This window comes from Nothoprocta perdicaria, unplaced genomic scaffold (genome assembly GCF_003342845.1).
Source record: "Nothoprocta perdicaria isolate Ctin4 unplaced genomic scaffold, notPer1 scaffold_391, whole genome shotgun sequence".
Classification (NCBI taxonomy): Eukaryota; Metazoa; Chordata; class Aves; order Tinamiformes; family Tinamidae; genus Nothoprocta; species Nothoprocta perdicaria.
Window position 1 is genome coordinate 328,208 of NW_020455634.1, and position 13,827 is coordinate 342,034.

Consider the following 13,827-nt stretch of genomic DNA (forward strand, 5'->3'; position numbering starts at 1 on the left):
CCTCCTGTGCCAAAGCCCTGTCTTCTACTGCATCCAAAGCCTGACACACAGTGCGTGATGAACACTGCTCTCCAGCATCCCTCCACATCACCTGCTATTGCTCTGCATGCAGGCAGGCCAAGGTCTACTTCAAATCAAAATATATGGGCAATACAGTTCACAGCATTCATGCTAATTCAACAGCATGTTTTGCTTGTGGCAGCTAAACATCAGAATAATGTTTCTCATTCGAGCAATAGGCAAAGATGATGGTAATATTATGAAGAGAAGTCACTCACATGGACCAAACATCTATTTTCGGCCCATACTTTTTCCTTGCCAGAAGCTCAGGCGCTGCATATGCTGGGCTCCCACACTGGGTGCTGAACGGATCAGAATAACCCAAGATGCCTGCACAGTTGCTCAAGCCAAAGTCTGTGAAAGACACAGAGATACAGTTAGGAAACAGACAGATACAGTAAAAATGCACTAAAACACAAAGGAAAAGAGCAAGCTTTTGTTTTGCAAAAACAAAGCAATAAACTCCCTAAGAAATCATCCACATGGAAGAGCTTTATACAATTTGTTCCTTTGAGGTACCAAGTAATTAGACATTTCCACAAGTAATAAGCAAATCTTAAGAGCACGCATGATTATCAATTGCATAAATGATGCAGCCATATTTCACTGGGAATTGGATGACAACAGTTGAACTTGTCTGGTACGTTAGATGTTGTGTATAGGGCAGAGAGTAGCCTCAGGCTGCCTCAGATGGCTATACTGTTGCAGTATGTTGCCAAGTAGTTATGTGCTACATCTTCACCATTTTCCACTAAATTGTGTAAATTAACCATCACATTTAGGGGACTTGGGTCTGTCTGCTTCCTGGGACTGCTATGGTGATGCACAACACAGGGCTGCAGAGTCAGCATCGCAGCTCTGAAACGGCACAGGACAAACTCGGGGGAAGAAACAGAACGCGCTGATTTGGCTTCCCCTCCCTTCTCCTGTCTTGAATTATTGTATTTCCAGCCCCTGGGTGTATGCAATGGTCTTTGCTGGCAGTAGTAACAAAGGACCAGCAGAGCCTGGCAGGGAGAGCGAGCAGTGGCAAGGCGGCGGCTGTCGTTTCACAAGAGCCTTTGGCCATCCCAAGTGGCAGCTGGCGCCGGGAAGGGTGTTCCCACAGCCTGCCCTGTCTGCTCCAGAGCCAGCACAGCTGCAGGGTGAGCTGGCCTTAAGAAGGGATCTTCGCAAGTGAACCACCAAGCATGAAAAAGCCCTTTGGTGACGACAGCCATGGAGCTGCTTCCAGCTGGGTCTCACCAGCAAGAGAGGAGGCAGAGGGGCTTGAAAGTGAAGGCACCTTGGGTTGGACGTGGGGAAGCAAGGTGAATTTGCAAAGAGAKGGATGGTGTCGGTAAAGCTGGGGGCCAGTGAAAACTGATTCTGCAGCAGTGATTTATAGGTGCATTGTCGGGGCAGGATCACAGAACCACAGAACGCTTAAAGGTTGGAAGAGACCTCTAGAGATCCTGTAGTCCAACCCCCTGCTCCAGCAGGGACACCCAGAGCACGGCGCACAGGGCGGCATCCAGGTGGGTTTGGTAGATCTCCAGAGAAGGAGACTCCACAACCTCCCTGGGCAGCCCGTGCCAGAATGAATTTGTCAAGGCCACAGAGAGGTACCTCTTATGGGCCAAGCATGAGATGGCAAGAGCAAACTAACTGCTTGAGCTATGCAAATGGATAGGAAACTTGGATAGTGTTTTGCAGCAAGAATATGTGACACTCAGATACATCCAGAGGATTTAGAGAGATCACAAAGATGTTCTCATTTATTAACATCTCGTTATTGATAACATCTGCAACAACGTTTTTTTAATAACACCCACATCTTTGGTTTTTATTTTTTTTTAATTCAGTCTTGTTAAAAATTCCCAGAATGTTTGTACGCTTAAAATGGAACCCACCTTACCCATAAATAAAGCAGTTAGGAGAAGCCAACTACTGAGTCCTGCTTCCTGCAGACTCACATCTCGCACCCGAGTGCCTCTAACGCAGCAGCCCCTGCGTGTCTTCCAGCACTTACTTCCATGTTAAATGTAGCTGAAATCAGACAAGCCTCTCCCAAGGTACTAGGAGCACGCTGACAGGCAGACAGTGCATCCACCCAGGAATGTTCCCTCAGGATCAAACCGGGCTAGAGACGAGTAATGCTTGCACGGAACAAGACCAGCAAGAGGGCTGTGTGAACTGGAGTGCCCAAATGGCTGCACGCTGCCCTGGCCTGGCTGCCTGGCGCTCCGGGAGGAGGACAAGCACAGAGCCAATGTCCCTGGCATCCCAGCGGAACATCCGCAGGGGCTGGAAGGGCTTTGGCTGGAAAAYACTGTAAAGATCAAGGGAGGATCAGGACAATTTCCTTGCCGCTGATGGAGAGCAATTTGTTCAGGACACTGCTTAATCATCTCTGCTGGGTATGTCTTATCCCTGGGGCTTATTCAAAAACCTCTGAGGATCTGTTTTATTTATGTATTTACTGGCTATCATCTGAGATGTGTTATCTCAATGGAAAAATACCTTTCGAAATTCCTACTTCTACATGATTTTCACTTCATTCTCGTATCATCTCAAAACTACATAATTTTAATATACTGCTTTACAGCTAAAGTACAGAACGGCTATAATCTGAGCTGGCAGGAACCAGCATCTCTTCATCATTATTAATGCAATGAAGTATACTCTAGAGAAAACTTTCACTATCTCATTTGCTTCAACTGTAAACAGTTTATTCATTTATATCTAGCTTATTCACTTACTCTAAGCTATTACACCACTCTCCTTTTCACTAGCGCTTATTGAAATTAAGGATGAGCGTAAACACAGGGACTTTATGGCAAAAGAAAGGGGAATTTTCTTAACACTGTGCCAGCACATCATGGTTGCAGCGTGATTTTTATTAAGGATATATTTTTACCTTGGTAAGAATTGTAATGCTAGCATAGACAATATTATTGCCATTACTGTCTCTATCTTGGGCTTTTTTTTTCTTTTTTTTTTAACAAGCTCAGCTAACTACAGAATTCAGACCAAAGGCCAGCCTTGGTTTTCTAAAGTAAATATTATGATATGGAAACTCCACAGCCTCCAGTGTTCATACTGTCAAAGCATCACATTACATTACTGCTTTTTAATGGCTCCAGGAAATCAGCATTAAGCCATGGATATAAGGCAATATATGAAACTATCTATGGAACTCTTGATTGCTAGAATAAGGAAAGTTATCAAATAGCAAAACCCTTAGTGCAAAGCATGGGCTCGTGGAACAGTCTCACCTTTGGGAATGCCAGCAGAGCTACTTATACACCAAATAAGCTGGTGGCTGCTGGTTGGTGCTGGCTGGTGGTCCTTCAAGGGAAGGCCAAGAGCCKCCCATGGCCTGTGAGTGGCATCTGATTAATCCTCTGACACCTACCATCAAAAGCTGGCAGCTGAAGTGAACTGTTACCAACGCTTCCAGCTCAGGTATTCTCAGATCTGTGTCTTAACAAGCTGCTGAGAATGAGTGCACTTAGCACAGCAAAGGGAATGTTCCTGGTAGCAATATCTCAGCATGCATTGCAGACCATCTTATCACCTGGCTAGAGGAGCAATGACAGCAAGCTGGTGTTAAGCAGCTGGACAAAGAATGGGATTCCAGGAATCTAGTTCTCACTGAAATGCACAAGCAGGTAGGGACTTGCAATGTCACTTCATTTTATATTTCCGCTCTTCACCTTCTCCTTCTCTGCTCTGGCTTCTTTCTTTTTACATCTACAAGAAAAAATCGTTTCACTAGCTACTAGTGCRTTTGCTGCTGCTTGAGACACAGCAACAAAGCTCCCATCCCAAAGATATTAAGATGAGATCCTTCTGCAGTTGCTTTTATAGCTCTTTTCTTAAGCAAGAAATGCAGCACGTAACTCCACAAAACATTCTGGGCAAGACCACGCAAARGCCAACTGACCCAGTGCCTTTGTAAAAAGACAAACTAGAAAAAATATGTTGCTACATACTGGATGATCTGAGCAATGTGATGAAAAGGGAGGAGGAAGAGTAGTGAATTATCTGGTCTGCACAGCAGCCAGAGACAGATGCCACCTCCCAGGAAAGAGGTGCAGGTGAGGCAGGAGCGGGGCAGTGGCACCTTGCCCGAGGGAAGGTGCCTGGGGAGCCAGGGCCAGCTGGGCCATCCCCACTCCGGCTCTGGCCCCACGTGCAGCCAGATGAGAGCACGTGGGGAAGGGAGGAGAACCTCATCCCTCTGGGATGATCAGCTGCCAAAGCCACGGGGTTTGGGTCATCACATTGTGGCTTCTCTGCAAAATTAAATCAGAGGATTTCCTTAGGGGACAGGGGGATCTGAAACAACAGATTTACGCCAACTKTTGACAAAATGCAAGTGTTTGAGCCAACTCCGCTCCTCCACCTCTTTTTACTCCCAGTCAAATTATTGCTCATAAAGCTACCTTTCTCCTCCCATAACACATCCAGTCAGACAGTTGGATTACTGTTTTGAGACACATACAGTGTACAATTGCTTTGCTTAAAACGTTGGACTGCAGACCTGAGGACAATTTGTTTCCGCATTAGCTGGTCTATGGAAAAGCGACTGTCTCCTTCTCCCTTCTTCCCACACCACCCACTGCGAGGAGACCTTTCTATGTAACTGAAGCCAACAAGACTGTAGGAAGACTTCTGCATTTTATTTTTTTGGCACAAAAGTTTTAATTGTGCACGCATCATCTGATTAGATCTGGGCTTGGATGTGGATGTGGAGTTTGTGTAACAAACACCCCAAATGAGAAAGTTATAGAAATTCTTTACATTTATCAGATGTTCTTATCTGTTACAAACCATCTGGTCTCCCTTATCTGCTAAATCAAGATAATGGGTGGTATCCATCATTAGTGATGAATGATTCATATTAGTGGCCTCTTGACCCCGAACTGAGGTAATGCAACATTCTGTTTTGCTATTATTTTCCAAGAGCCATTTGATTCATTACTGAGAAATGACTGAAAATTATGGCAATTTTTCTCAAGACTGAATTCCCTAGGCAGATTTTGAATATTTTGAATTTCATTAACCATACCCTTCTTACTTGTCTGGAAATGTATGTGMTTTATACATTACAGTGACTGTCCACTTGACCTGAGTTTTGTTACTGTTTTTCATCACTTTTTAGATGATGAAATCTTTAGAAGAAAGAAAGTCAGTCTACTTTTTAAGCCTGAAACCACAGAAACTGCTGCTGGCAAAAGTGCAGGCATGGAAATAAACATAAACAGATTCCTCTTTTCTTATGTGGGATGTATTTTCTTTTCAATGCCCACATTAACATTAATGGGAGTTATGCAAACACAGCAAGATACTATACCCACAGATGATTCATTTAAAATATCTGCAAAACTTGAAAGAACTGAGCACTGCATACAACTGATTCCGGAATGTAATCAAGACTTTACCATTCATCTTTCATCTTATTTCTTTTTTAAAAGCAAACCTCTAAACCAATTCCTTTTTGGATTTTGGAAGCAAATGTAACGAATATAAATAGAGAACCGAATTTTGCCAGCTGCTATAAATGTGTGCAACTCCCACTGATTTCAACGGAAGCATATGCATAATGGGGGCAGAATTCATCCTTCACTAAATACGAAATTACCAAAGTAACAAAACAAATTACTTCCGTGGGGTCAACTCTTTAATCCTTCACAAATTTCCTGGTTTAAATAGGAGAAGTGTTGCTTAAAAGATGAAGGATTATGCCCATACCCAGTGAAAGCTGCATTATTTGGAACATTTTTTTCCACAAGATGCTGTCAGGAACAGCTTGATTGCTATCTATACTCTCCCAGCTCCTCTCTCTAGCAACATTAGCAGTTGTCACATGGAGGATTATGAAGTCTCAAAAATTCTCTTTATAAGACTACCAATTTCAATTACTGGAATTGCCAAACTGGTTTCATACCAATGAGTTTGATATTGTTGTCTTCATCTAGCAACAGATTTTCTATCTTCAAGTCTCTGAAAAAAATAAAWGATTTTGAGTCAGCCTCTGAAACGATGAAGCAACTTCCTGTCACTCTCGTCAGTTTATTTACAAGGTTCATATATAACACAGCACACATGGTTCTTCATTCAAAGCCCACCCCCCTACACTGTCTCCTCTCCAAGGCTTTCATGCACAGCTTCACAGCAGTTTTTCATGCACAAAATGAATTTCCAATCATTTGTGAGTAAGCCTCATAATCAGTCAGCCTCTTCGAATTATGCACGTAGTTAAAAGTTTGCAGAAATCTTATACGCAGGAAGCATTTCAAATACATGCTCTTAGAATTGGAGGTAATTTTTGTATTACTCTTCATAACCAGAGTCTTTTGTTTGGCTGCAGCTGGAGAGCAAGTGCTCTTCTGCAGAGGTCTGAGAAGACAAACGCCTGTTCTCTTCCACTGCCTGCAAGGGGACAGATCAGCCTCCCCTCTGGCATGAGATGTCCAGCCTCTTCTCAAGAGGTGGCCAGGACTAGTATTTCATACTCCAGAGGTGAAAGCTGAGGCACAGAAATTGAAATGATTTGCCCAATGCCACCCAGCGAGCTTGTGACAGAGCTGAGAGAAGCCACACAGCTTTTAAGTCTCATATAGGTTTTTTTTCCACAGTAGTGCTCTGCTGCTTCTCGGGGTCTGACTTCGACAGAGCCACTTAATGGATCAGGGCCATGAAGTTTTGGGAGACCAATTTTCGGGGGAGTGAGGATAAAACGAAAGCAGTTGCCTTCTACGAGAAGAAAGACCCTTCTTCTGAAACACACTTGAGCACTTCCTTCACCCCGTACTTCATTATACACTTTATCTCCTTCTGCCACTTAAGAGGGTGGTAGCGCTTCCCTAAATCATGATTGAGGTAAGAAAAAAATTGCAGAGTTCACCTCCTTCCCCCAGAAAAAGCCAACACCTACAGACTAAGCTTTAAATACAGTATGAACATYAGTTAGATCACTACACAAGTTGCCTGTGAATTCTGGTGATTGGTTATGCCTTCTTTACCTTTTCTTTTTTCCCCCCAAATCCAGACATAAATTATTTCTAGTGATTAGTATGCCAGGATATCAAGAGCTCAGACCTGCAGTGATGCTTTACTTGATACATTTAAGAAAACTCTGATAATAAAGCCATCAGCTATAAGTACGAGAGGGCAGTGACATCTATGCTACTTTGCCTTCGTAAGAAGAAGGCAGCACTTGAGGAAAGCCTCTATTATAAATGAAGATACACTGTATAATAAAGCAAGACAAGCAAACCAACCAAGCCAAAGGCCTTTCACAAGAATGGATCTAGAAGAAAAAAATGCAGTGAGCAACTTTAAGTATTTTTATACCCAAGCTGTGTTTTAAATAAGCACCCAAGGTAGAGGAGCATTTGTATGTGGGATGCCTCTCAGCTCACGGATACAACCACAAGGACATCCTCTGAACTGAACAGATGTTTCAACAYTCTAATTAGCCAGATTTTTCCTCACCTCATATATTAAAAGAAACAGGAGAAATAATACACAACTCTAAGGAGAATGTTTTGCAAGTTGCAGGTATTTGACGCTACATTCAGCATCTCCTTGTGCCTTTTGCTTAACACAAGATTTTTCTAATGACACTGTCCTGTGTACTCAGCACTTGAATACTTTGGCACAAATTCACTTCATGGAGAAGTAGTGTAATTCAGTCGATAAAAGTGCAGAGGCAGAAGGCCTGACCTCCTCTGACAATAACTTAGTGCACTAATTAACTTAAGGAAACCAAAATCTGCGAGACCCCTCTCCTAGCACAAGGCTCCACATCTGTCACGAAAGCGCTGCAGAGCGATGGGCAGCATGGTTAGCCCCTAGGAAGATCCTGAGGATGGGGATTTAACAGGAAAGGGCATCAAAAGAGCAGCATGGAATTAAAAAAKAAATAAATAACAATAAAAAAAAACAGAGATAAATTGGAAACTAATGGAGTTTCAAGCGATACACTGAAATGCTCAGTACAATGGCTCAAAGTGAGGAGCGAGAGCACTTGGAAGTTCTGAGCAAATTTTAGCAGTAAATTAAATGTTAGCTAAAAAGAGGTAAGATTTTAAAAATAAAGGAAGGAGAGTGGATAGATGAAAGCTGAAAATTTGTGCAGAAGAGACATGGAGGCAATTAGGATAATAAATGAGTGATAGAAGAGCTAAAAATAAATACAAGAGAAGATGCTTTAAAGGAATCAAGGTTAAAAAAATAAAAATAGACAATAATAAAAATTAAAGGGAATTTTAAAAGTACCTGGGGAAAAAATAATAATTAAAAGGAAGTTAATATAGCCTCACTATAAAGTGTAATCAGATCTGGTTAATTAAAGATGTTTACCCWTATGTCTATTCTCAAGAGATTTGCCACTAAGTGGTAACTGATCTCATGATCTGCATGTACCACTTTTTTTTTTTTTTCTTTTAAATCCATGTCAATCCGAGAATCCTTTTTCTGGTGTGACGCTGAACCAGGTCGGTGTATTTGCATTTCCCCGCTGCCATTTAACAAGAATATCCTGTGTCAGGCAGTCTTAGAGACACAAGAGTCCTATGAAGTCAGACCAAAAAAATCAAGAAACAAAAAGTGAGAGACCAGTCTGAGTTCCTTGAAGAATGTGGCCAAAAGGGGAATATATCTAGGTAGTGGTTGGCTCTTGTCTCCTACATTTTATGTTTTAATCACAAAAAGCCCTCCTTTGCTACCAGCCCACAGGCCCTTTAAGGAGCACCAGAGGAGCAGGGAAGGTTGCAGGGACTTGGGTTCATCATCACTTTGAGACCCATTTCAAAGGCAGGGCTTTGTTATCCAAGCAATATTTACTGAGGCTGCTTCCTTTCAATGTGGTTATCTCTGCAAAGGAGGAATCCAGCCCATTGTCTTCACTGAAATCACGTGCAGCTCGTGTGGTTTGTTTACGRCAGAGTATTTGGCGAGCGAATGCCCAAAGGTAATCTGGAAATCCGTCATGAAAGGGGAAGACCAGCCAGCTTTGCACTTCAAAAGGAGACTTTGCTCCACAGCGCAGGGTCTCCCATAAATATTGCATCAGCAGCCAGACCCCTGGCACTTAAGATTAATAGGATGGAAGTTATCAAAGCTAACACGTCAAAGTAACGGGGACCAAAGCAGGAATCCCGTAACGTCCTGAACAACTGACTCATCCGGCATTGCCTTGCTGCTCGCAGCGGGCCAGACTAAGGGAGGCAGGAGCTTATGGAAAAATACACAAATTCCACTCCAACTCCCTGATTTTGTGYGCGTCTTTCAAAGGCCTGAGCTGCTTTAATTACAAAATGGCAGGGAAAGGTAGGAATATACTGCCACGAAGACAGAAAAAGRGGGAATACAGAAAGCTATCCTTGCTACCAACACATCATTAAATCCTTTCCTTTGACGTTCTGACAGTAATTGCACTGGATGGGATTGAATTTTGTTAAAATTACTTTAAAAGGGTTGTTGAGAATTTCCTGTGGGATGCAGATGCTAGTACCAAGGCTTTCACTTCATTTTCTCTGTTGTCCTTACGCTCCCAAGGGGCTTATTGTTCATCCTGCTTTTTGACAGCATGAAGGCCTATGTAAACACCCCCTGAAAAGAGAAAGCTTCACCAGATACTGCCATTTGGGTTTGTTTTCTTCTGTCAGAGGCAAAGATAAATATTCCTACCTGATTCACAGCTGAGCTTGTTGAATGTGTATTTTTAGCAATCAACCAGCTCTTCTGATAAAAGCAATGGAGCACAAACGACTACACAAAATTATATTTAGGGCAGTGCCATTTCTTTTTTCAGGAAGCAGCCACAGACTTCTGAAAATTTGACCTTCCTCACCAAAGACATAACTGCTGCACTCAGAAACTTGCCATCTTCACCCATTGCAGCAGAGAGATATATGGGATTTCAAAATACAACTATGTGGTCAAATACATGGGCAGTTTTTTTCAGCCTCTAAAATAAAATGAGGCTCTTGAAGCTGCTTTTTTTTTTTTCTTTAATTTCAGATTGTTTGCCTGTCTCAGTGCTTCTTACGACATTCCCTTTGAGTTCTGGGTCCCACTTCTTGCCCAAAGACCAGAGTGTTTTTCTGCTATGCCAAGACTTGACTATAAATCATGAAGCTGGCTGGGCAATATCCATTAACTAATGTAGTCAAATTTCATGCAATTTATTAATCTGCTTCTTTTCTCTTTCATCTTGAGTTACAGAGCAGAGCAAATAATCTATATTATTCACTGAATAATGTAGATAAAAATACTTTGGCTGCTGTTACAATAAAATATCCAGCAAATACTTTTATTTCCTTTAAGCATTCTGCCCAAATCAATGTGAATGAATGACGAAAGCATTTTGAAAGGGACACAAACAGTTGTCCACTTCCTGGCGTACGATGTTGTGTTTTGTTTCGCATGCAGTGAATGTGAACACCCACGGATCACCATATAGATGAAAGTGCTGTTATTTTTTAACCATTTTAAAAATAACAACAAGAACAACAATAGAACATTGTCGTTTCCTCCAGGGTGAGAATGAGTCAGACTTCTGCACTACTTTCTTTTTTTTTTCCCCTTCTTCAGCTGCTGATGAAGAAGTCAGTCTGCCTTTAGAGCCTCCATGGTCAAAAGCCCAAGAACAGCTCCTGGGGTAACTATTATTCGTCCTGCCTTCTGCACGCACAGAGCCAATGCAACAACTTCAGATTGTGCTGCTAGTGTTTTCTTGTGCCTCTATGCTCTGCTGCGTTTGTGGAAAAGAAAAAGTAAAAACACTGAATAGTTAAGCCCCTAGAGAAATACTGGCAAATACACTGCCTGTGATGCCATCAAATTTCATGAGTTTAAAGAGAATTGGAGCTGCTCGTTGTTTCAATGGAAGACTCCCACGGAAAATGGCTTCGAGAAATACAGTGGGTGGTGTTCACCCTGTGGCGTGAGGACTAATTTAACGCCACGGGGCTGGATGGTGCTTTGCTGTTACCTGGATGGCCAGAGTTGAGCCGCTGGATGCTGCAGTGCACATCTGTATTCCCAGAGCTGCTGCTTCCCTGAGCTCCCGGGAAGGCCCTCGTGCTCCAGAGGGCCAGGGCTGCTCCAGGCACGCGGCACCGTGCAGGGGCTCAGGCACCTCGCGCACACGCTGCAGCTGGAGCCACGATTCCGGCCGCCTCGCCGCCACCGCAGCCCCTGGCATCTATCAGGCACCTAGTGAATGAGCTATTTTCGTGCAAACTGTGGGTTTGAATCCTCTCTGGCAGAGACAGGAATCAAAGACAGGCCTGCCAGTTCCCCTGTAAGCACTTCAGTCATTAGGCAGAAAGGAAATTTTTTAGTGAGAGGAACTGCTGATTGACAGTGTCACTGTTGACAGAGAAATACACTCATCTGTCCCTGACATTTTTTCTTTCTCTGCCCGTCCCATAAAGTTTGATCTGCTTTTTTCTTCCTCCCTCTCTGTATATATGGGATATATATATACACATATATACTTGAAAGCAATAAGGAGACCTCTTCCATGCGCCAAACTAAGAAGTTAATAATCAAAGGAGTCAGTAGTTCAGCAGCTGACAGAGAATCTGCAAAACAGACCTGGTTACTRCCTCTATCATTTGCTGCCCAGAGACTTCCTCACACAGAGGCAGCCACTCTATTCAGGATTCCTCAGAGGTAGATTTCTCTTTGATTAACTTGTCCAGTTTCCCCTTGAGTCCAGGTTAACTTTTAATTCCCCACTGTTTTTCTCCAAACAGATATACACCCCAGTTACACTTTGTTTAAAAGTATCTTTCTTCCCTTCTCTTTAGGACCCAACACAGCAGTTTTGCATCTCTCTGGAGAAGCACTGAGAGATGAACTGAGCAGCTTCATACTCTGCATCTTCCTCTGCTGTTTTTCAGTCCYGTGAAGTTGTGCAGGAGGGGATATGATTAGTAGAAAGAGCAGAGGAGCAAGAGTGTGGTCTTCTCTGATCCAGTTCTGGCTTTGTCCCACCTAAGTGACTGGGGGGCTTTGGGCAAACCAGCTCATTCCGCTATACTGCTGTACTTCCACCATTGAAACACTGGCATAACCACCTCCTCGAAGAAACAGTGAAGTTATTCATTAGTAAATGACAGTACAAAGCTCTAAAGCAGCAAAATTGTATCACCAGGAGGAAAGGAGACCTCCCTTTGCAAAGCACAGGACTATCTTTAAGTCCATGAAYTCAGCAAGGCTCCCACAAGCTCACTTTAAATTACACACTTACTTAAGTGTTTTTTAGAGATACTTTATATTGTCCAAAATTAGATAAATCAGTCAAAAGAAAAAGCTGTCTGGAATTTATTTTGACAATGACATCTGCTTCTTATATAAAAAAGGGCAGAAACAGTAAACACCACTTAGACACTCTTAGAAAAACTGCACCAGAGAGGTTAAGATTACCTGTGAACTACTCCTGCTCGATGAAGATGCTCTACTGCCAGAATAAGCTGCCTGATATATTTGCGCGCTTCGTGCTCTTCAAGTCTTTTTTTCTCATAGATCTTATGCATCAAGTTGCCACCAGGGCACAGCTCCATGACAAGGTAGTAGCTGTTCTCTGTCTCCAGTATATCCAGCAGCTGAGCAATGTTGGGGTGGCGGATCATTTGCTGGATCTGCCCTTCCCGTCGCAGATTCTTGGTGACATAGGTGTCTTTTTTGGCTCTTTTCTTGTCAATGACTTTCACTGCCACCTAACGAGAAAGAGAGGAGAGGGAGGTTGTTATTAGTCCTACCAGTGGTTTATGGCTTTAATCTTGCACAAAATAAAAAAAAAAAAGGAACAATAACAATAAAAACACAGAATAAATTAAAGGGTGTTAGTCCCAACTGATAGATTTTTTCAGGCACAACTACCTAGCACAGAGAAATAGCTGTTTTCCCCTCGAGCTTAACTTCTCTCTTTATCCCCTTGTAGGATGACAGACAAAAGTTGTCGCAAGGAAACAGGTAACAAGGCGAGGAGATAATTCCTTTAAGCAAACACTCTGTACCCTTAATGCTGGACTTCTATTGCACCCATCTCCTCAGAAAGCCTTCGTCAAAGCCTATGCAGACAATCACACACGGGAAAAGAGCCCCAGCCCGTGTCCTGTGCCGAGGAGCCAGGCACAGCAAATCCCCTGTGCTGCTGTAMTTCGCAGTCCTGCAGCGGGCAAGGCTCTGGCAACGGGGAGACGGGCTCACTGGAAACACACCAGGCCACCTCCCCAGCCGCAGCGAGTGCCAAGCACGCGTCAAGCGCCAGGGTCATCAGCCTCGTATTGGGTTTCCCTTCAAGGAAAGGAAAGGTTAGATTAGCGAACGCTTCGGTTTCCCTTTAAAACAAACGCACACACAGAGTATGATCTGGAAAAAGAAAAACCGACCCTGGACCTTCGACAAGAATCCCTTGAATCCATGTCAAGTTTTATCAGAATAGGAGCTGAAGAAGAAAACTACAGGAGTTTAACAGTTTGCCATAAAACAAGAAGTCAGCAACACTGCATACATTATGAGCTGTGTTCACCTCTTAATTATGTTGTGATGTTAAATGTTTATTCTCATGAAATGCCCTTGCTATAAAGGCAAGGCTAAGGACAGCTACCTGGGTGAAAGACAGAGCCCGGTGCCGCAGTACTGGAACCACAAAYGCCTGGAAGCCGCATTCCTCACTAGTCACATTAAAGAAAGATTACTTGGCTGTAAGCTAAGACAACAGGGAAAATCAGAGCTTAACTTAACCATTTTTGAAAG

The 13,827-nt window shown here is 43.1% G+C and overlaps 1 protein-coding gene across 2 annotated transcripts in view; it reads right to left on the reverse strand.

Moving 5' to 3' along the window:
- Positions 1–12,779, reverse strand: part of HUNK (hormonally up-regulated Neu-associated kinase) — a 35,576-nt gene extending 22,797 nt beyond the window's left edge. The window contains exons 1-3 of one of the 2 annotated variants that reach the window (XM_026044958.1): positions 12,493–12,779; positions 5,996–6,051; positions 279–414 (exon numbers count right to left, since the gene is read on the reverse strand). In XM_026044958.1, coding sequence (XP_025900743.1) covers positions 279–414; positions 5,996–6,051; positions 12,493–12,698 — 398 coding nt within the window. In that variant the 5' untranslated portion in view covers positions 12,699–12,779. The remainder of the gene's footprint in view (positions 1–278; positions 415–5,995; positions 6,052–12,492) is intronic. The other variant, XM_026044957.1, reaches the window with a different exon arrangement.
- Positions 12,780–13,827: the final 1,048 nt, after the last annotated feature.